The 21,082-nt window shown below is 46.7% G+C and overlaps 1 protein-coding gene and 1 long non-coding RNA gene across 3 annotated transcripts in view; one reads left to right on the forward strand and one right to left on the reverse strand.

Moving 5' to 3' along the window:
* Positions 1-21,082, reverse strand: part of RIMS4 (regulating synaptic membrane exocytosis 4) — a 126,940-nt gene that overhangs the window by 58,672 nt on the left and 47,186 nt on the right. The window contains exon 1 of one of the 2 annotated variants that reach the window (XM_070247048.1): positions 2,119-2,468. The exons of the other annotated variant lie outside the window; for it this stretch is intronic. Within the exon in view, the coding sequence (XP_070103149.1) occupies positions 2,119-2,215 (97 nt within the window). The 5' untranslated portion in view covers positions 2,216-2,468. Of the gene's footprint in view, positions 1-2,118; positions 2,469-21,082 lie in introns of those variants that run through there. 2 annotated transcript variants of the gene reach the window in all.
* On the forward strand, positions 1,206-18,906 carry LOC138920054 (uncharacterized). Its single transcript, XR_011430690.1, has 4 exons — positions 1,206-1,658; positions 13,421-14,313; positions 16,091-16,358; positions 16,439-18,906. It is a non-coding gene; the product is annotated as an uncharacterized lncRNA (long non-coding RNA).

The following is a 21,082-nucleotide window of genomic DNA, read 5'->3' on the forward strand; positions in this document are numbered from 1 at the left end:
CTTTCAAGTGAAAAACTTAAGAATTTAAAGAAACCCGCTGGGAAAAACATCAGGTGAACCTTTAAAAAATCTCTAATATTCCATGAAGTTATCTATTCTGACTTAAGTGAAACCAGAGCAAGTCACCTACAACCAGCAATAGGAAACAAGGCATCTGACCCATGACATGGAGCATGACTTTGGAGAAGAACCTAACTGTCCCCACCACTCATGCTCCTACGGTCCCATGTCCCTGCCCAGCCTGACTCTTGAGAGCCAAGTGACCTGCTGAACTGCAGGAAAGTCCGGGACCACCAGGGAGGGGTGGGTGAGCCAGCTCACCTGCGCTGGTGGGGCTCCTTCCCCCAGCCCCCAGCTAGTCTGATTTCCTCTCTCTGATTTTGATCCAGGGGAGGCCACTGCGTTAGAGGCTCCCCCACCCCATTCCTCCTCACCTTGTCTTGTCCAAATAATAATACAACCTCCCTCAGCTACATCAAGGGGGAAGTTAAGCCTCTGAGCCTCAGTTATTTCTTCTGTAAAATGGCGATTTTATAAAATGGCTCTGCAGTAGCCACCTTGACCCCACCCGCATCTCCAGGTCAACAGCAAGACAAGGCTGTCTGGGTTCTGCCTCAAACACCCCCATTCATTCACTTAGCCAACAAATTCTTCTGGAGAATCTTCTCCACTTTTCCCCACCTGCCTCCTGCTCCAACAGGAAGACATGGAGTCACCCACTGCTCCATCCCATGGCTTATCAGATAACTGGGTGACCAGAGAAGGGTCCCTGCAGGCAGGGAGTCTTAAGCAGGGCCCATGAACCCCATAAAACTGTGGACAAAATTCTATAGATGGTGTATATGTGTATTTTTTGAGAGAGAGAGTCCATATCTTCACTAAGTTCTCAAAAGTGTCCATGAAACCCTTTTACTCCACCCCATCACATACATTCTTCTCCCTTTGGACCCCACGTTGAATTCAAGTACTCTCAGATTTTCAGCTTACAAAACACTTTTAACTCCACCCTTGTGTCTGAGATACTGTCATCCCATTTTGCAGATGAGGATCTGGCGGCTAGGGGTGGCATGACTTGCCCAAGGTCATAGCTAACAAGTGGAGAAGCAAGACTGGACCTGATTCTCAGTCCCAATCTGGCACTCTTTGGGGAACTCTCCCCCAAACCCTCTAGCTACCCCACCTGTTGGTGGATTCGCTTCCTTACCACAGAAGCAGAACCGGAGCCCTCCTGCTTCCCCTGCCTGGTCCCAGGGCCCAAGGAGCAGGTTCCCCTACATTTCCCCGCCCCTCGGGCTCTGGCTGAGGTTGAGCGCAGGCCTGGGAGCCTGAGATTAGGGCCGCTGGATGGTGGCCGGGTTCAGCCCACCCGGAAGGGCTACTCCAGGGACGAGAGCAGGAGAAGCAGGGGCACACTCCTGAGGGAGCGCAGGTACAGAGTTGGCGCCGCCCTACGCCGCCCTCGGGACGAGCCGGAAGGAAAGGCCCTCACTTGGCCAGTCCCCCCGCGGTCCGCCCCAGTCCGAAAAGAACCAGCAGTTCGGAGCCCCCGCCTCTGGAGGAAGGAGAGGAGAGACAAATGGGGGCGCCCAAAGCCTTGGGCGCAAGGCGGGGGTCTTGGGCAGGGAGCCTCTGGATGCAGCCAAGACAAAGATGGAGAAGTAAGGTCTGCGCGCCAGCTTCAATGGCGGGGGGCGGGGGGGGAGGTGGGGGGCGCGTTGGAGCCCCAGGGGTGAGGCAGCCAAAGTCCCGGGGGTTGGCGAGTGGGCACATACAGGAGGCTCGGGGAGGGTGGCAGGTCGGATCCAGGGGCATCCAGTAGGCGTAGGTGAATACGGAGAGCTGGGTGCAGGTGGGCCCTTTGGGTCGCCTTTGGAAAAGGGGTGAATGCAGATAATCTAGGGGTCCCTGGGGGCGGTGGGAGGCTAAAAGACACCACATCCTAGAGACCCTGGGGCCGCGTGGGTGGCGAAGGAGACTCGGGGGGGGGGGCGCATCCCCGAGAGGGGCTGGGGGTGGGGAGGAGAGAGTGGCCACCTCTAAGGGCGCACGGGTCGGAGAGGGGGCCTCCGGATCGGGCTCCCGGGACACCCCCAGGGGCCGGGGGCGGGCCGCGCTCACCCGCGTCCTCGTCGTCGAAGGAGTTCATGCACGGGAAGTAGATGGCCAGCGCCTCGAAGGAGGCGGACAGGCTGAGGCGGCTCTGAGAGCGCTCCATGCCGGCGCCGGCGCCGGGAGCCTCGGCCGCGGCGGCCGCGGCGGGCGGCTTGGGCAGCTTGGCCGCCCCATTCTTCACGCGGAGTACGGCGCGCGGCGTGGTGGCGGCGGCCCGGGGCCAGGCCGGGGATCCGCGGCGGGGCTGGCCGGCGAGCGGGCGGCGGGCGACGGCGGGCGGCGCGCGGAGCCCGGGGCGCGCTGTGCTCCCGGCGGCGGTGGCGGTGGCGGTGGTGGTGGTGGTGGCGGTGGCGGCGGCGCAGCGCGCTCTGGCCCGCGGCGCCCCCCGCCGGCCGCGCGGGGCGGGCTCGGAGCCTCCGCTGCAGCCAATCGGCACCGCCGGGGGAGGGGGCGCCGCGCCGGGCCGCGAGAACCGGGAGGGCGCGGGCCGGGGCCCTTGCCGCCGCCCCCAGCCCGCAGGTGGGCGCGCCCGGGAGGAGCGGCAGGCTGTGGCCCCGTGGCCCGTGGCCCTGCCCCCGACTCTGCCCCAACCCCCACACTCAGCCCTGAGACTCGCCCCGGATGTACGCGTCCAGCCACCGATGGAGACAGGCCTCGCCCGGGGTTCAGACACGCTGGGAAGGAACACAGAGCGACCGGCACACGCCCTTCTGCGCTCAGCCTTCCGCACAGAGACCCTCCGATTCGCCCGTGAACCCACAGAGGCGCTCAAACAGGCACCCACATGAATGCATTCGCTGTGCAAGGTACACCACAGACACCCTCACACTCCTACACACCCGAGGAGATTCAACCACAGGCTCGCTCACTCTGAGACACGCGTGGAAAGACTCTGACAAACACCGTCAAACTCACACCCAGTCACCCTCGGACACAGACCCTAAAGAGAGCCGCTCAGACATGCTCACACGGAGACCTAGCCACACAGACACAGTCACTCCCAGTGATGGATACGTTCTGATGCTCAGAAACCCTCAGACTCACACGGAGGCTGAGACACACTCCGCCAGGCTCACACACTCCCGCACAGATACTCCCACATATATACCCCCAGGGACCCACACACCCAGCCTCAGACACTCAGAGGCCCCAGGATGAACACAATCAGAAACTTGCACCCCATTCTCTCACCTTGACCCAGGGCCCGAGGTCCCCATCCAGTTGGGCCCCAGATGTCTAACCTCTCCCAGTTGCTTGCACACCCTCTTTATGAAGCAGCCTGTGCAGACGGCAAAAGTCAATCCCAGCTGTGGCACTGTTCCTCTGCGTGGCCTAGGACAAAACCCTTTACTTCACCTACCTGTCTCCTCCTCTGTACCATGGGGATGGGAACCCTCCATTTTGGATGGTTGTGAGGAGTAAGATAACATGTGTATTAGTTTTCTATTGCTGCGTAACAAACTCAGAGGCTTAAAAACAACACCCATTCTTTAGTTTGCAATTCTGTCAAAAGTCAGAAGTCTGAGCAGGCTCCACTGGGTTCTCTGCTTAGGGCCTCACAAGAAATTGGCTAGACAGGGCTCTTATCTGGCAGCTCTGGAGACGAATCCGCTTCCAAGCTCATTCAGTTGTAGGCAGTATTCGGTTTCCTTGTGGCTGTAGGACTGAGGCCCCCGTTTCCTTACTGGCCATTGGCTGGACGTTGCTCTGAGCTCCTAGAAGCAGCTCTCTGGTTTTTGCTCCTGGCCTCCTCCGTCTTCAAGGTCAGCATGGGGATGTCAAACACTTCTCATTCTTTTGCATCTCTCAAACTTCCTTTCTGCTTACTGGCCTCAGAAAACTCTCTGCTCTTAAAGGGCTTGTGTGATTAGACTAAGTCCACCCGGATAATCTCTCTTTGTCATATAATGTGACCGTCACAGTAATGGTATCTCATCATATTCACCCTCACTCAAACTAGGGGATTACCCCAGGGTGAGGATCTTTGGGGTTATTCTTACAATTCTGCCCACCATAATATGTAAAACACCTAGCATGCTGCCTGGCACAGGTGGGTGCTCCTGATCCCTCTGCCCTTCCCAGGAACCAGACCTAGACCTCGGAAGCAGCCTGGTGTGCTGACTAAGAGTCATCCCCCCAGTTGTCCCCATCTAGGTAATTGGCAGCTCCATTTTTTCCTGCTGTTCAGGCCATAAATCTTGGAGTCGTCTTTGACTCCTCTCTCTCACATACCACATCCAATCCATCAGCAATTCCTATCAATTCTACACCCAAAATGTATCAAGAATCTGACCACTTTTCCCCACTCCCACTGTTACCACCCTGAGCCAAGCTCCCAGCGTCTCTCACGAGGAGTCTTGAAGCAGCCACCTCTCTGGTCTCCGTGCTTCTGCCCTTGGCCCCTACAGCTTGTCTGCGCCCAGCAGCCGGAGGGGTCCTGTGAAAACTGAAGTCACAGGCTGCCACTCCTCTGCCCCAACCCTCCTATGGCTCTCATCTCACTCGGGGTCGAAGTCTGTCCTACAAGATCCTAACTCCTTTGGCTCTGCCATCTCTCTACCTTACCTCTTCCCACACCCCTGGCTCACTTGGCTCCAGACCCACCATTCTGAACTTGCTGTTCCCTCTGCCTGAAACACTTGTCCCACCAGAGAGCTTTGTGGCTCACTCTCACAGGTCTCTGTAAGAAGCCTGGCTACCCTGAGTCAGCCATGCTGGAGAGGCCACAGTAGGCCTAGCTGAGCTCCCAGCCGACAGCCAGCATCAACTACTAGGCATGTGAGTGAGCCATCTTGGTTGTCCAACTTTGATGCAGGTCCAGCCAATGTCTGATGACAATGGCGTGAGAGACTGCAAGCAAGATCTGCTCAGTGGAGCCCTTTCCAAACTCCTGATCCACAGAATAAATGGTTATTGCTTGCCAGCACTAGGTTTGGGGATGATATTTTATGCCACAATGGAATAGTGACCTTGAGCAAGTGAATTAACTTCTCCTGGGCCTCAGTTTCTTCAATTGTAAAATGGGGCCCATACTTCACAGTGTGTGTCATCATCGAGTGAGTAATAAATGTGGAGTTCTTAGAAGAGAGCCCAAGCATAGGGAGCGCTCTGCGAGTGTGAGCTCCTACTACTCAGGGCAAGATGACCCCGTCTGTCAGAGGCAGACATCCAGAGCTGGAAGGAGTCTGAAAGATCATCCAACTCCTGCAACTGGGAGAGAGGGAAACTGAGGCCCAGAAAGCACAAGGGACTGCCCAAAGCTGCAAGGCACATTGGGGCAGAGCTGTTGCCAGGATAGAAGCCTCCTGCCATGGGCCAGTGCACCTCCTACTGTACTCCAGGTTGCCTGCTCACCTGGCAAAAGTGACAGGAGGACCCCAGAGGATTAATGCAGATGACGCTGACAGTGTCGAGGAGGGAAGGCAGTGGAGGAAAGAGGACCCGGCCTCTGGCCAACAATAAAGGTAGTGGCCTCCTGGTGTGATCTCTCCTTTCTTGGTTAGCTCATGCCCAAAATTCCACCAGTAGGGTTTGGGCCTGTAAGCTTAAGCCTTTGATCCCTTGTACATATGCAATTTCCCCATGAAAATCTAAGTTGTCTGCTGCTTGCACCTGACTATGAATAATGTGTTCTAAGGTCAAGTTTGATGGTAGACGGATGCTTGAGACATGGATGCGGGGAGTGGGGAGTCCAGAAAGGATAGGAAATCAGAGCCAAACTTCTCAGTTTGGAGATGGAAGATGCCAAGGGCTAGCCGGCTCAGTGGACTGGAGTTGAAGTACTGCCTGCCTTGTCCTTATCTTAGCTGTGTGACCTTGGGCAGGTCCCCTCAGGGTTCTCATCAAAAAACGAGTTTAATTAACACTCACTTTGCAAAGATTAGATGTATGTGTAGTGCCTGGCGTCTAGTAGCTGCTTATTAGATACATTCATTGAGTAAGTTCCAAGCGTCCACCTTGTGCCTGTCTGTCATTGTATCCGGCTCTAAGGACACAGGGATGAATAAAACAGACCTAGTCCCTGACTTCACGGAGTTTATAGTCTGGCAACATTAAATAATTATGCCAATAATTATTCAATTATATCATTGTATCATAGTTTCATTATAATAATTTTAATTACAATGGTGAAGTGTCATAAAAGATGTATATATCTCTATATACTTATAGTGCAAGTGTGTGTGGGGGATCTAACCCAGACTGAGGGGATCTAGGAAGGCTCCCCGGGAGAGGTGACATTTAACCTGAAAATGGCACCTACTCTGTGCCTAGACTTTCTTGGCCCTGAGGATATATCAGTAAATGAAATAGACTCACTGCCCTCACATTTGCATTTTAAAATAATCCCTGGGGCTGCTCTGGGAGGAATGGATCGGAGTGAATTCAGAGGGTTGACTTCCCGTTCTCTTCCGATAAGTCCTGATTTGGACCCAAACCGCACTGACTGTTTTTAAAATGGGAAAGGCAGAGGAAGCTGAGAAAGAATGCTCCAGTGGAAAGATGAGGTGGAGGAGATGGGGGGACCTTGGGTCCCGAGGCCAGAGGGAAGGCTGTGGTCGGGGACTTGGGTGGGAGGTGGCAGGGGCCCCGAGGGTGAGGAGTGGGTAGGAAGGGCTGAGCCTGAGAAGGTTTCAGAGATAACCTGAGCACGGTTAAGAGACAGGATGCACAGGTGAGGACCGGGAAGGGAAAGGAGGGACAGAGGCATTGCCGAGCACTGGAGCATCGAGAGAAGACGAAGCCCGTGGACGGAACCCCTCTTCTTCAGCATCTCTCCTCTAAGACAAAGCGCCGAGGCAAGTGGTCCCTAAATTTTGCATATTTAGCAAGACTCAGCTGAGTGCCTTTCTAGAGAAGGTGAGAGGTGGCTGGAAGGTAGCTAAACCTCGCAGGGCCCTGTTTGCCGCTGTGTCAGAGAGGCTGATCCTGTCTGTGTTCCACCTGCTGGGGTAGGGGTGTGTGTGTGTGTTTGTGTGTCTGTGTGTGTCTGTCTGTAAAACATCTCTGTTTATGTATGTATGTCTCTAAATAGATGGGCATTTCAGCATATCTGTGTCCTTGTCCGTGAATGACTTTGTCTCTAAGCATGTCCTTGCAAGGTGTCCTTCCTTGTGTTAAGTGAGTCCAGTCTGGCTTTAAATGCAACATATACCCTGGTCCTTGTACGAACTGATGTGTGTGTATGTGTGTGTGAGAGAGACAAAGACAGAGACAGAGACAGAAGAGAACATTCATCCATTCTCTGTGCGCATGACCCATGTGTCCCCATCTTTGTGGGTCTGCATCTGCTTGAGTATGTGCTGGTCGGTGTCTTCTATTGATAACGTGTCCTTCTCTGTGTCTGCCTTACCTCTGAGTGTATCAGTGTCTGCTTGTGTGTAAGCTTGTAACTGGGTTGTGTTGGTTATATTTGTGTTTCAATGCAAGATTTCTATTCTTGTCCATGTGTGTGTCTGTCTCTCTGCGTCCTGGTTGCTGTGAATTTATCCTTAGTTGTGCGTGAATGCTTCAGCGTGTGAACCTGTTCATGGAGACTGGTGACCTGAGAGGAGACTCTTATATTTTCTTAGATTAATCTTTGCCTTCAAGTGGCTAATACATGACTGAGCAGACGGGGCTTGAGATATTAAGATCTTTTATTAACTCAAAGTCCTCTAACCAGCTACCTAACCATTAATTTATTCTTCCATCCATCCACCCAGCTATTCCTCTTAATTGCACTGACATCTACTAGCTATGTTTTTCTCTCTCTCATGCAAATTACTGAATTTCTCTGTGTCTCAGTTTTCTTATCTGTAGAATGGCGATGATTGAGATATCTACCTGATAGGGCTGGGACTGGTGGGGGGGGGGGGCAGGATTAAGTGAGATATTGCATATGAAACACTTAGCACATTGCATAGTACACAGTAAGTGCTTACTATATTAACTGTTGTCATCACTGTGGTAGCTGGTATATTTCAGCAAATTCTCATCAGCACTTTACTAAAGTCCTCCCCTGAGCTAGCAGCTGGTGAGGTCCTACCTATAGCAGAGACCATTAAATGTCTCTGCCACCACGTTCTTGTGTGATCTTGAATAAAGCCTGTGTCTTCTAAGCACTCACAGAATGGGTAGAACCCCCTTGCCCCACCTCCCTTATGGAGATTCTAAATGCACCTGAACTTTAGAAAGTGCAGAGAGCTGTGCACAGTTATGTAGCAGGCCAGGGGACACCCCAAAGCCTCAGAACAGCATCTCAGGGCCTCTGCTGGGTCGTCCGAAGGGTCATGCAGAGCTGGAACAAAGCCAGGACACATTGCCGCTTCAGGGTCCAGTCCACCATCTCCTGCTGCCTCCTTCCTACCATTTCCAGTCACTGTTGTCCCTCTGGGAAAGCACCTAATGTGCTCTTGTGGCAGGGAGCAAGCATGTGGGGGGACGGGAAGCAAAGGGGGCAGGAACACACCTGCTTCACTTCTCTATGAAGAGCACCTTCACTTACTATGTGGTGAGGGGCCTATGGTTAAAAAAAAAGAAGAAAGGGGAAAAAAAGAGCTGGGAGGGGGTGTGATTTCTGCTCGATAAACCATCACTTTCGACCAGAGAGAGAGAAGGAAGGAGACAAAGAGTAGAAAAAGAGACAGGTACACAGCAAGACGGAGACAAAGGGACAAAGAATGAAAGAGCAGAGGCGGAAACAAGAGAGAAGGAGGGAGACTGTTGGAGACAGGAAGACAGAGGGAATGAAGTCAGCCTTTATGGAAGACCTGGTTTGGGTTTCCCAGAAGCAAGGCTTTAGCTGTTGCAGCCCCTGCATCAAAAGCTGCCCCTCTTCTTGGGTCATCCTCAACCAACACACATACACACCATGCACACACACACACCATGCACACACACACACACACACACAAAGAGAGGAAGAGGAGGAGATGGAGGAGGAGGAAGAGGCAGGGGCTTTGAGAGGTAAAGGCAGATTCTGGCCATAGGAACCTCCTGTATGACCTTAGGCAATGCCAAACCACATCCTATTTGGGTCTCAGTTTCTTATTTGGAAAGTAAGCTCACAGACCTCATTCAGTGACATCAAGGCTAAATGGGATAATGCGTGTAAAAAGAGTTTTAGAAATAATGAGGAAAATTGGAAAAGAACCTTTGGAACTAGACAAGCCAATTTTACAGTTCATAAGGAAAAATAAACATGTAAAAATTGTCAAGAAAATGCAGAGTTGGGAAAAGTAGGGAAGAATAATGAGAGATAATAAGCCCTATCAGATAGTAAAATATTATAAAACTATAGTAAGTTTTTTAAAGGCTAAAAAAGATGCATTTCCTTAATATATAAAGAGCTTTTACAAAACAATATAAAAGGCTATCACTCCAATAGGAAATATAGAGAGGATATAAACAGACAGTCTACAGAAAAAGAAATAAAAATGACATATAAATGGCAAAGATCTCAGGATCTCTCACTTAAGGGAATGTCAGTTGAAACAAAAATGAGCCATTATTTTCCGCCCATCAGTCAACCAAGAAGAAATTGCTTGACAATAAACTGTATGGGAGAGGGAGCCAGGAAATAGATACAGTTAAACATTGTTGGTGGAAGTATATAATAATTGATAGAAAGTCTTTGGAGATTACTTTGTTAGTATCTATCAAAATATTTAAATCCACAAACCACTTAACTTAGCAATTCACCATTTAACTCAGAAATTCCATTTCTACAAGTTTGTCTATAGATAGACTTGTACATATGCACATATCTAATATATACAAGAGATTTTTGTTGCAGCATAGTTATAATAACAAGAGACTGAAAACAAGCAAAATGCCCATCAAATAAACTATGGTACATCCATACAGAAGAATTCTACAGTCATTAAAAAGAACAAAGTAGATTCATATGCACTGAAATCCTAGATATATAATTAAATGAAAAAGCAAAGTCTGAGCAGTATCTACAGTATGATTCCATCTGTGTCCAATTATATATACATACTTAAGTATATATCTTTGAACAGACATACAAATTTCAGGAGTGGTATCTAGAAAGCTATTAATGGCGATTTCCTCTGGGAAGTAAGACAGAAAACTTTCAGGAGGGAGTCAATGTCTCTTGCTTTATGCCCTTCTCTATGATGCGAAATTTTTTTTTTTTACCATGATCATGTACTATTTTGAATAAAATAATTTAAGTACATTTCTCACCTGAAAAGGCTCACCATCAATGTTTAGCAAATCACTAAAATCTAAATATGTTACTTGGACCAGGGTTACACACTAACTTCCTGTTATCTGTGACTCCAGCAACGTGGTTTAGGTTCAGAATCATAACCAGTTGGTGACAGATTGAAAGCAGGACGAGCAGACCCCCGTGGAACCACCCTCAGGGCTGGAGGCTGCTTCCACGCGCAGTCTCCTGGGAAAGGGGAAGTAGGCTAGGGTGCCCAAATTAACCACCTGCTGTTTCCCAGGCCCTCGCCTCCTCTCCTGAGCTGAGGGAGGCCCTGGCTGGGTATGGACGGTGGGCTCTTCTTTCCAGGACCCTAACCCTTTTCTACTGCACTCCTCCCCGCACCAGGCAACCTAACGTCTGGACCTGTCCTTTGGTGGCACCTAGACCCAAGGAAGGAGAGAGCTGAGCTCTAGAAGCCTAGAGCAGGATTAGGATTTGCTCTGCCACAAGTTTGTGGTGTGACCCTGGAGAAGCCATTCTCTCCCTCTGGGCCTCAACTTCCCCATCTGTAAAAAGGGGGGTGGGATGGGATGATCACTAAAGGTCCTCCCAGCTCTGACATCTTACCGAGTCTAATTTGGTTTGAATGCTTCTTCCACCTCTGGGACTGACTCCCTTGGGTTGGATAGTCACGGGTTCGAAACTAAGCTCTGAAATTAACTAGCTTCCAGAAGTCACAAGCTGTGTAACCTTGGGCAAGCCGCTTCACCTCTCTGAGGTTTTGTTTGCTCGTTTGTAAAACAAGGAGAATAATAATACACCTCATAGGGTGGTTGCCACATAGTACTAGTTCAAACAACACGAGCAATCATCAATTGTCCTCCACCTCCTCCTCCTCCCCCTCCTCCTCCTCCCCCTCCCCTCCTCCTCCCCCTCCCCCTCCCCCTCCTTCTTCTCCTTCTTCCTCTCCCCCTCCCCCTCCCCCTCCCCCTCCTTCTTCTCCTTCTTCCTCCTCCTCCTCCGGCTTCTTCTTCTTCACCCTCCAGAGCCTCACTTAGACCTGTTCCCCTCAGAAGTAGCCCCAGTCAAGGATCTTTCCCATCCTGCCTCCCACTCTGCACCCAACAGCTCTCCTGCTGCAGGCAGGGATCAGTCAGCATAAAACCTAACACTTCCTGCTGAATGCATGTGAAATCACACATGGGTTGACGTGTGGCCCCTGTCCAACACCCGAGCGTATTATGATTAATTAACAAAGACTGAGCATCCGAGATGGTCAGGAAAGGCTGGTGGACATAAAGGATTTTTGGTCAGCAGCCTCTTGGAATTCATCTGGGCTTCATTTGCAATGTATTTTCCAAGAGTGATCTCTTCCCTCAAGATACTGTGACAAGCCCTTAAGATTCAGGGAAGGCGTGCATAAAGAAAACTTTTGGTGTCAGATAAATTATGCTATATGGGTAGGCCCTGGTCTCATCTGCATATGCAGTTGTCCACACTGAGAAGCAGCGGGATATTCCTCCACCTCTCTCTATCGCCACCCCCACATACCCATGCCAACCTGGTACCAAGAGAGTGGGCTCTCTCTCCTTGCTGTGCCATGTGCCCCTCTGTAACCATGGCATTCATGTCCCTTCGGGCCTCAGTTTCCCCATCTTTACAAAATGGGCAGTTTCCAAACTGCTTTCCCATCCACGATTTCACTTCATACTTGTAGCAATCATTACTCATGAAATAAATATGTGAGGCATAGCAGGCATGAAAGTCCATTTACTTGGGATCAGAGTAATATGGGCTTCACAGCATGAGTCGGAAAGTGTTCCTTCTTCCTCTGTTTACAACACATTTACCGTGTCCTTGACATTTATGTTAATGGAATCATGTATTATTTAATTTTCTTTCTAATTTCTTTTTCTCATCATGAAGTGTGTGAGATTCATCCATATTGTAGCACATAATTCTAAATCATTCTCTTTTATGGCTGTATAGTATCCCATTACATGAATAGACCACAATTTATTCATCTCTTCTACTATTTGACAGATATTTGGGTTGTTTCCGGTTTATGACTATTATAAATGAACTACTATATAACTATGACCTACTATTACTACTATGAACATTTTTATACCTTTTTTTGGTGAATAATACATGCGCTCCTCTCTCTTGGATATTAACCTACAAGTCAAAATTACTGAATAATTGTATGTTTACCTTTAATGGGTACTTCTAAACAGTTTCCAAAGTCGTTATATCAATTTACACTCTCATCAGCAATATTTGAGAGTTCTTGTTGCTCCCTATCCTTACCAACTTTGTGTTGTTAGTCTTTTTACATTTTAATTATTCTGGTGGATGTGTGGTGGTATCTCTTTGTAGGTTTTAGTTTTCATGTTTACATCCATGATGCATCTTAAATTATTTTAACGTATGATGCAAGATAAAGAGGTTTCTTTTTTTCCACATAAATATCCAATTGATCTAATACCGTTTATTGAAAAGGCCAATCTTTCCCCATTGTGGCTCCTTTTGTTGTCAATCCGGGGACTATATGGTGTGTTTATGGACTTAGATGACTAACATTTTGATGAACTTCTTTCCAGATCTCTTATCATGCAGAAACGTTCATTCACTTTTAAATAAACAAGATCAGGTTTTGTCACCTTTTATAAATTATTCATTATTATATGGACATATTTTAGTATCAATAAATATGCGTGGTGGTCCATCATGGGGATGTCTCTATGTCCCTTTAATTTTATCATTACTTTGTTGATGACAGGCTGTACCGAATTTAGAACATAATAAACAACTCTGTCAAGAACATCCACGTATGTACTCATTGCACAGTTGGCCTATTAACTCCTTAGAATTTATTTCTAGAAGTGGCAAAGTAAAATCAAAGGGTATGTGCATATTACACATTGACACTTACTAAAGTTGCCTTTCTGAAATGCATCCTCCACCAGTGTATAAGATTTCATGGCAGAATTTAAAAGGTCTCATCCCCCAGACCCTGAGCTCCCCAAGACTACTCCTCTTTCCTTTCTTGGCTTTAGTTACCATCTTTATAAAACAGAGTAACTACTTGAGGTGGAGTCTTCTCAGAGTTCTTAGGGTCCCTAATATTTCTATAACTTTTTCTTATAGGCGCTGCTAGACTGGACTTCCCAGCCTCCCTTGTAATTTGAAGGGACCCAAGTGACTGGGATCTGAAAAATGGAATGTAGAAGGAAGTGATACATGACACCTCCAAGTCTGTCCATAAAACCCTGGAACTTTCCCACCTCGCTCCTGAATGGAGAGGGCTCCCAAACTTAGAGAAGGATGGAGCCAACAAGATAGAAGTTGACTGGGTGACTGAATGACAACATGGAGCAGAGCATGCACACACACACACACATATACACACACACCCATACACACACACACTCATCCAAACTGGACTGTGATGTAAGCAAGAAATAAAATTCTACTGTTTGAAGTCACCGAGATTTCAGACTTGTTTGTTTTGGCAATTAGCCTGCCCTGGCTAATACATTCACTACTGGGTGCTAGTCCTTGAACTGGGAGAAGAAATTAAGTTGGAGCTAAAGGAACCTTGTCTGGGCCATGGACCATGTCAGGTGAAGAAAGCCAGACTGCCCAGAGAAGCAGGGGAGTGAAAAAGAACTCTGTAGAGATGAGCAGAGAAAACAGAGCTGTGGAAATAGGGAGGAGGCAGCCGTGGTGCCTGACATTTCAGTTTCCAGTTCCACGTCTTCATGAGGTCATCCGAAACACACATGGTGGGTCGCCTGCCCATCGTCCTGTCCCTTCCTCTGTTTTGATTTGGGTAATTCACCCTCCACAACATAGCTGTTCTTCTATGCGATGTGAGCGAAATTTGGGGGAGAGAGGCAAGCAGCCGCTTGGAAATATTCCCTCACTCTTGAAAAATAGACACATAGGAACATTACCTTTTCCACTGCTGGACGTACACTCATTGCAACCAGGAGGAAAGCTAAATTAGGACAAAGCTGAAACACCGGATGGCAAAGCAGGTAAAACAAAGAACCCAGATCCTTAATGATGTCATTGAACCACCGAATTAACCAACCTTGGAGCTGCCCTACTTAGTGGCTTAGCGTAATTCTCAGCGTATATATTTCGTGTTGTTTAATACATTTTGCTTTGGGATTTTTGTTTTTGCTCTTTGTCACCAAAAGCATCCCAATGGATATACTCACCTGCGTATATTTCCCGCCAATGACTCTTTGACACCCCGCTTCATCCCTTCAATAAAACCCCTTCCTTGTTTTGTTTCTTGAAACCAAGTAACCCCAGACTCCGCCAGAGCTTCTCCAAGCCACCTCTAAAGGTAGATTTTAATGGCAAGTGTCTTTTATTCTGATTCAGGGAAGAAAGGGGCAGACAGGAGAGAGGAATGTGGGTGCAGGCCCCGGACCATGGGAGAAACATCCAGGGGAGAAGTAAGGTCATGGCGGCCGTCTCCCCAGCCTGTACCTCCCAACCAGGCTGACTCTCACACATCACAGAGCCCTTAGATAGTAAATCTTTACTGAGCACCTTGTTTAAGCCGGGCACTGTTCTAGATCCTAAGGAGGACAGAAAACAATGCTCAAACAGGCAAGAACTTCTGTCCTCATGAAGCTGATATTCTAATGGGAGAAACAGACAATAAAGAGAAATAAGTAAAAACTCTAGTGGTCAGATGGCAGTAAGTGCTGTTGAAAAAGAGTATATAAGTCAGAGGAGAACTGGGAGTGTCTGGAGAGGGGTTTGTAATGTTATGCAGCATGGCAAGGGAAGGCATCATGAGGAGGTGACATTTGGGGAAAGACCTGAAAGGTGACTCGAGCAGATAACTGGAGAAAGAGTGCCACAGGAAGAGGGAACAGCAAGTGAAAAAGCCCTGAGATGGGAGCGTTCCTGGACTGTTGGGAAAACGGAAAGGAGGCCAGTGTGGCTGGTGAGGATGAATGAAGGGGAAGGTGGTGAGACACGATCTCAGAGAGGTAATCCGGAGGAGAGTAGGGACATGCCATAGGCCTTCTTGATTTGTGCAATATTCACAGGCCACGAGTATTATTACTTTGTTACTATTCCTTAAATTGACTTACTTTTTGTTTAGATACATTTATTTGAGATAAAAATTTTATATCACTGCTGTAAATGAAGAACCAGTATCATTTGCCATAAATGAAAGGGAACCAAAGAAATAAATAGGACAAAACTGAAACTCTATTAAATTCTAGAGAGATACTGTGGGCTGCAGAAGGCTTGAGTCTGAAGTCGGAATCTCATTGATTAAAGGCTGATTGACAGTCTTAGAGAAGCGATAAGACACAGTAGCCCCCAATGGAGACTTTCTCTGTGATGCTATTTAGTGTGATACTATCTAAAACCATCTTGTGTTCCACTAGGAAGGGTCACCAACGGTTCTGGCTTCCCAAAGACAGAGGGTTTTCCCAGGAAGTACTTTCAGTGCTGTAGCTGGGATAGTTAGAGCAAACCAGGATGGTTGGTCATCCTACCACCAGGGGTCCCCATCCTGCCCTTGAGTCTCAGACCATCTCGCTTCAGCTTGTCTTTCTCTAGGTTGCCCTTTTTTGGGGGCTGACTCTAAGATGATTCTTGCCTCCTGGATCAGTGCCCACACACAAGGGCATGAATACTGTTGAGTGTGGGTCCCCTTGAGTGTGAGCTTGACCTGTGATTTGCTTCCAACCAGTAAAATATGATGGGATGTCACTCCCATGATTAGATTACATAAGATGATGACTTCCACCTTGCTGACATACTCTCTTGCCTTCTCAGCTTGTATGATTGATGAAGCAAGTGGTCATATTGGGGATGCCCAAGCGCAACTTCTTGCCAACAGCCAGCTAGGACTAAGACCCTCAGTCCAAAAGTCCAGAGGGACTGAATGTTGCCAATGACCATGTGAGCTCAGACACAGATTCTTCCCCTGTCAAGCCTTCAGATGAGACCCCAGCCCTGGCCACACCTTGACTGCAGCCTTGTGAGAGACCCTGAAGCAGAAGACCCAGCTTAGCCATGCCTAGACTCCTGACCTATGGAAAGTGTGAGATAATCAATGTATGGTGTGCATTTTTAAGCAATTGTTTGTGATAATTTGACACTAAGACATTCTTTCTGTCCCAGTGCTTCTCCAGGTCCTGACCGTTTGGATGGCTCCCTTATGTACCCTTTAGACTTGAGGCTGTTACATCTGACCTTCAAGGAATCCTGCCCTATCTCATTCTGGCTGCACCCAGCTGAGGCTGACAGTAGCTGAGGTCCCACTTGGTGGACAGGGCTCAGTATCCATACTTGGGGAATCCCTACTCCCAGGCTGACAAACAGGAGAGTGATGGGAAATCAAGGTCTGGAGATGTTGGAGTCCAGGCCACCAGGCGTCTGAAAACTGGCAAGCTGTCTGCAGGAGGGAGGGCTGGGGTCAGGGACAAGACTCAGCACCTTCAACCACTCCCTTCTGGCCAAGCCCCCAAACTGCAGAGTCCCTATAAATCACCACTTCAAGGCCCTCTGTTTTCTAGATCTTTCTTCTCACTCTCCCTGCTTCTGCCCTTGCCCCTCTCCTAGTGTCCCATCCTGACAGTTTCATGCCTAGTTCTCTCTTCTCAGCCTAGTTCCTTCCATTTGACAAAGCATCTGGATAACCTGCTGAATTTTCAAATCAAAATAAATGAATTTTATTACAAAAATAATTTTTGCACATTTTAGAAATGTTAAGAAAAAAATAAGCACAAAGGAAAAATTGACAGTCATCTTAATCACATTACCTAAAGATAGCCACTTTAAACCTGATGTGTTTTCTTACTTTTTTCCTTAGACTATATATCACATAAGCGCATTTTAAATGGTCTCGTACTGTAAGTAGTTTCATGCTTGTGTTTCATTTTTTTGCACTTAGCTTTCTATCATAAACATTTTCCCACAGCAATAAATATACCTCCATGTCACTCTTCTAAATTACTGAATAACATTCCATATTATTTAACTAATCCCTACCGTTTTTTGCTCTCGTGTTAAGGTTTTAAAAAATACTCTTGCAGTTAAATTGCTAACACATCCATGAAGACTTCACCGAAAGTGGAACTGCTGGGTCCCAAGGAAGCATGTTTTAATAAGTCCGGACAAATCTCGCCTAACGATGTTGGGCCGCTCTGCACTCTCCAGGAGCATACAATGTTATTCCCCATCCTCGAAAACCAGCTATTCTCTTTGTGACTTTTTGTTGTTTGCCATCATAATCCCACAATTTCACAGCTCCCACTCCCCACCACCGCCAGACACCCACTTTGATGTGTCAATTTAGACAATGTATAAATGTAGACAATCCACCCTCGAAACATCTATTTACATATATGTGTATCCACAAACAATATATAATATTGCCTTGAGAGGGCATTTTTAAAATCTCATGTAAATGCTATTGTGCTATAGCATATTTTATTCTATTGCCCCTTTTTGTTCAATCAATACTGTTTTGCGATCTGTGCTAATTTATGTAACTCTAATTTATTCGTTTTAACTACTGTTTAATTTTTGTCTTCATTTTTTTTTCTTTCTGCTTTTTCTCCCCAAATCCCCCCAGTACATAGTTGTATATTTTAGTTGTGGGTCCTTCTAGTTGTGGCATGTGGGATGCCACCTCAGTGTGGCCTGATGAGTCGTGCCACGTCTGAGCCCAGGATCTGAACCGGCGAAACTCTGGGCCGCTGAAGCAGAGCGCGCAAACTTAACCACTCAGCCACGGGGCTGGCCCCTGTCTTCATTTTTAAAATTTATTTTCAGACTGCTATAATGGGTTGCCATCAATTTGCTATTATAAACAATGCTGTGATGAATATCTTCATATGTCTCTCTTTATCTGGGCTAGAGTTTCCATGCAGAAGTGTGATTGCTGGGTGGTGGGGTCAGCAGTGTCTTTCAAACTCTTTTGACTGTGACCCATGGTAAGAATACATTTTACATCATAATCTGGTAAGGCCCCCTCCATGCACTCAAGTACGACAAGTTTCGTGAAATATACCCTTCTTATAAGAAAAGTATTGTGATGTGTTTTATTCTATTTAATTCAACTTTCTTTTTTAATGTCGATCACACCTTACTAAATTGATTTTGTAACCTATTAATGAGTCATGACCCACAATTTGAAAAATAATGGATTAAAATATATTCAGTGTCACCAAATAATTTGAAATTACTCTTCTGAATGGCTACACTAATTTACAAGGCATGAGGTTTTCATTTCCCTACATCCTAGCCAGCGCTTGATAGTATCCTTTTTTTTTTCCAATTTGATGAATATAAAGCAATATGTCATTATTGTTTTCATTTTTCTGTCTATGGTTACTATTAAGTTGAGTTTCTCTTCACATGCTTATTCACTACTTGAGCTCCTCAGACAGTGACTTTGCCTGTTTTTCTATTGGGTTGTCAGATTTTTCCTTGCTAATTTACCACTGAGTTTCTTATATAATTCAGATTTTAACCTTTTATTGATTGTTGTTGCAAATATGCTGCAGATACCTTTTCCCAATCTGTTAATCATTCCTGAACTTTGTCTGTGACGTCATTTATTAAACAGAAATCCATCAATCGTTTTCTTTATGGTTTGGACTTTTCATATCTTATTTAAGAAATGCTTCCCTAACTCAATATTATAAAGATTTGCCTTTCAATTCTTTTGTAGCTTCTTAAACTCTCTGAGGTTTTTTTTAATATGGTGTGAAATAGGATGTAATTTTATTTTTTTCCATACCGTGGAGCCATTTCCCCCCAAACCAGGAAAATAATCCATCCTTCCCCACTGACTTATGTTGCCACCTCTACCCTACACCAAATATCCATATACATGGGTGTGTTTCTGGGTTCTTCTCTTCTGTTCCATTGGTCTATAGTTCTTGCATTAATAGCACATTTGGAAAAATTAGACTTTATAATATGCCTTAAAATCTGGCAGAGTGAGATTCCCACCTTTGCTTTCATTTTTGAGACTCCTTGTCTTAGCTGCTTGTGGAAATTTTTCTTCCATGCAAATTTTAGTATTGGTTTATCCAATTCTAACATAGTATATTTCTCCATTTATCCAGGAGACAAAAATCTTCTTTAGTAGATTTTCTCTGGCATGCTTGGTTAAGTTAATTTCTAGATAATTATTTACTTTCCTTCTCTTTTTCTTTTCTTAAAAAAATATTCTCCAGTTTAATAGATGGGAATGGTGTCTTCTATCAGGATGGCCAGATTTTCTATACTCTTCCCTTCATGACCCTGCCTCCTGGATCATCTCTTTGGTAAGGGATGACCCCAAAGATCTCAGAAACCCAGGCTCCTACAAGGACTAGGCAGAACCAGTAAAGCAATAAACAGGTGGGCAGCTGCCAAGAGTGCCAATCTACCCAAGGTGCTAAGCAACCGTGGGGCTCTAAAACGGCTTTAGAGATGAAATGAGATGGAGAGAATTATACTGGCCTGGATTCCTCTCGAGGATCTCACTATACCTGTTTAAAGGTGATACTTTGAAAAACTGCTTGGGGTGTTGGGGGAGAGGGGAAGATTCAGACTGTTAACCTGCCTTCTAAGGAAGACAGGTCTGCTGAACTTTGGAGCTCTAGTTTCATTAAGCCTCTTATGCAAGTTTGGGGCCAGAGCGGAATTGCCTGTTGCCACAAGGAGTCTTCCTTCTCAGCTCTTCCTTCATGCATCACCCAGCCTCTCTTCTAAACAAATATTGAACAAACATGTATTTAAGGGGAAAAAGAGACATTGAATTATTAGTTGCTCTGGGCACCTACACATCTCAGGCTGGCAAGGTGTGGGGAAAAGGGATAGTCAGAGAGCAAGTGGTCCTGGCAAGAAAGAAGCAGAAGCCCACACCCAGAGGAACCAGGAAATCAGGTAGACCACCAAGGTGGGAACTTGGGAACAGGGACCCTCTTATCGGAACTGCAGCCCATGCCGGATAGAACAGGACTCCTGGAATTGGGTAGTGGTCCAGTTATTGAAACACCAGCACACATCCCAACAGAAAAAATGGCAAAGACCTGGCCAGGCAAATTCCAAATGAAGAAAAACAAATGGCTGATAGAAAAAAAGAAACAGTCAACCTCTCTAGAAAGCAAAACGATAAGGGATTTTTCCCCCTATCTAATTTGCAAGGTTTCTTTTTTCCACCTGAATCTGATTCTTTCTTTTTTTTCTCTCTCTCTCTCTCTCACTTTTTTAATAATGATACTCATCGTTGAGAGAGAGAGTGGTGCAAGGGCACCCTCACGCACAGCTGGTAGCTCTGTGAATTGGCACAGCTTATCTGGAGGGCAATTTGGCAGACTGCATTAAAAACCCTGAAGACAAGCACTCTTTTTGATCCAGCAGTTCTACTTCTAGGAATTTTTCCTAAGGAAATAATTAGAAGTGAACACAAAGATGAATAATAGCAACTTAACATTTTCTGGGTGTTCACTCTATGCCAGGAAACATGCTAAGCACTTTACACTCAACTCATTCAGCCCTGACTGCAACATATGATAAGTATGATCGTGTCCATTTTCAGGTGAGGAAACTGAGGCTCCAAGAGGTGTTGGAAATTGCAAAAGTTCAAGCAACTGGGAAGTGACAGGCTGGGGCTCAAACCTTGGTCTCTTTAACTCCAAGACCCACGCTCTGAACCACCTCGCTATACTACCCTCCAGGAAACTGTGTGTAAAAATGATGCTCCACGTAGTGCTGTTTAAAATAGCAAAAGTTCAGAAACATCTTAAATGTGCAAAAAACTGAGGT

This window comes from Equus caballus, chromosome 22 (assembly GCF_041296265.1).
Source record: "Equus caballus isolate H_3958 breed thoroughbred chromosome 22, TB-T2T, whole genome shotgun sequence".
NCBI lineage: Eukaryota > Metazoa > Chordata > Mammalia > Perissodactyla > Equidae > Equus > Equus caballus.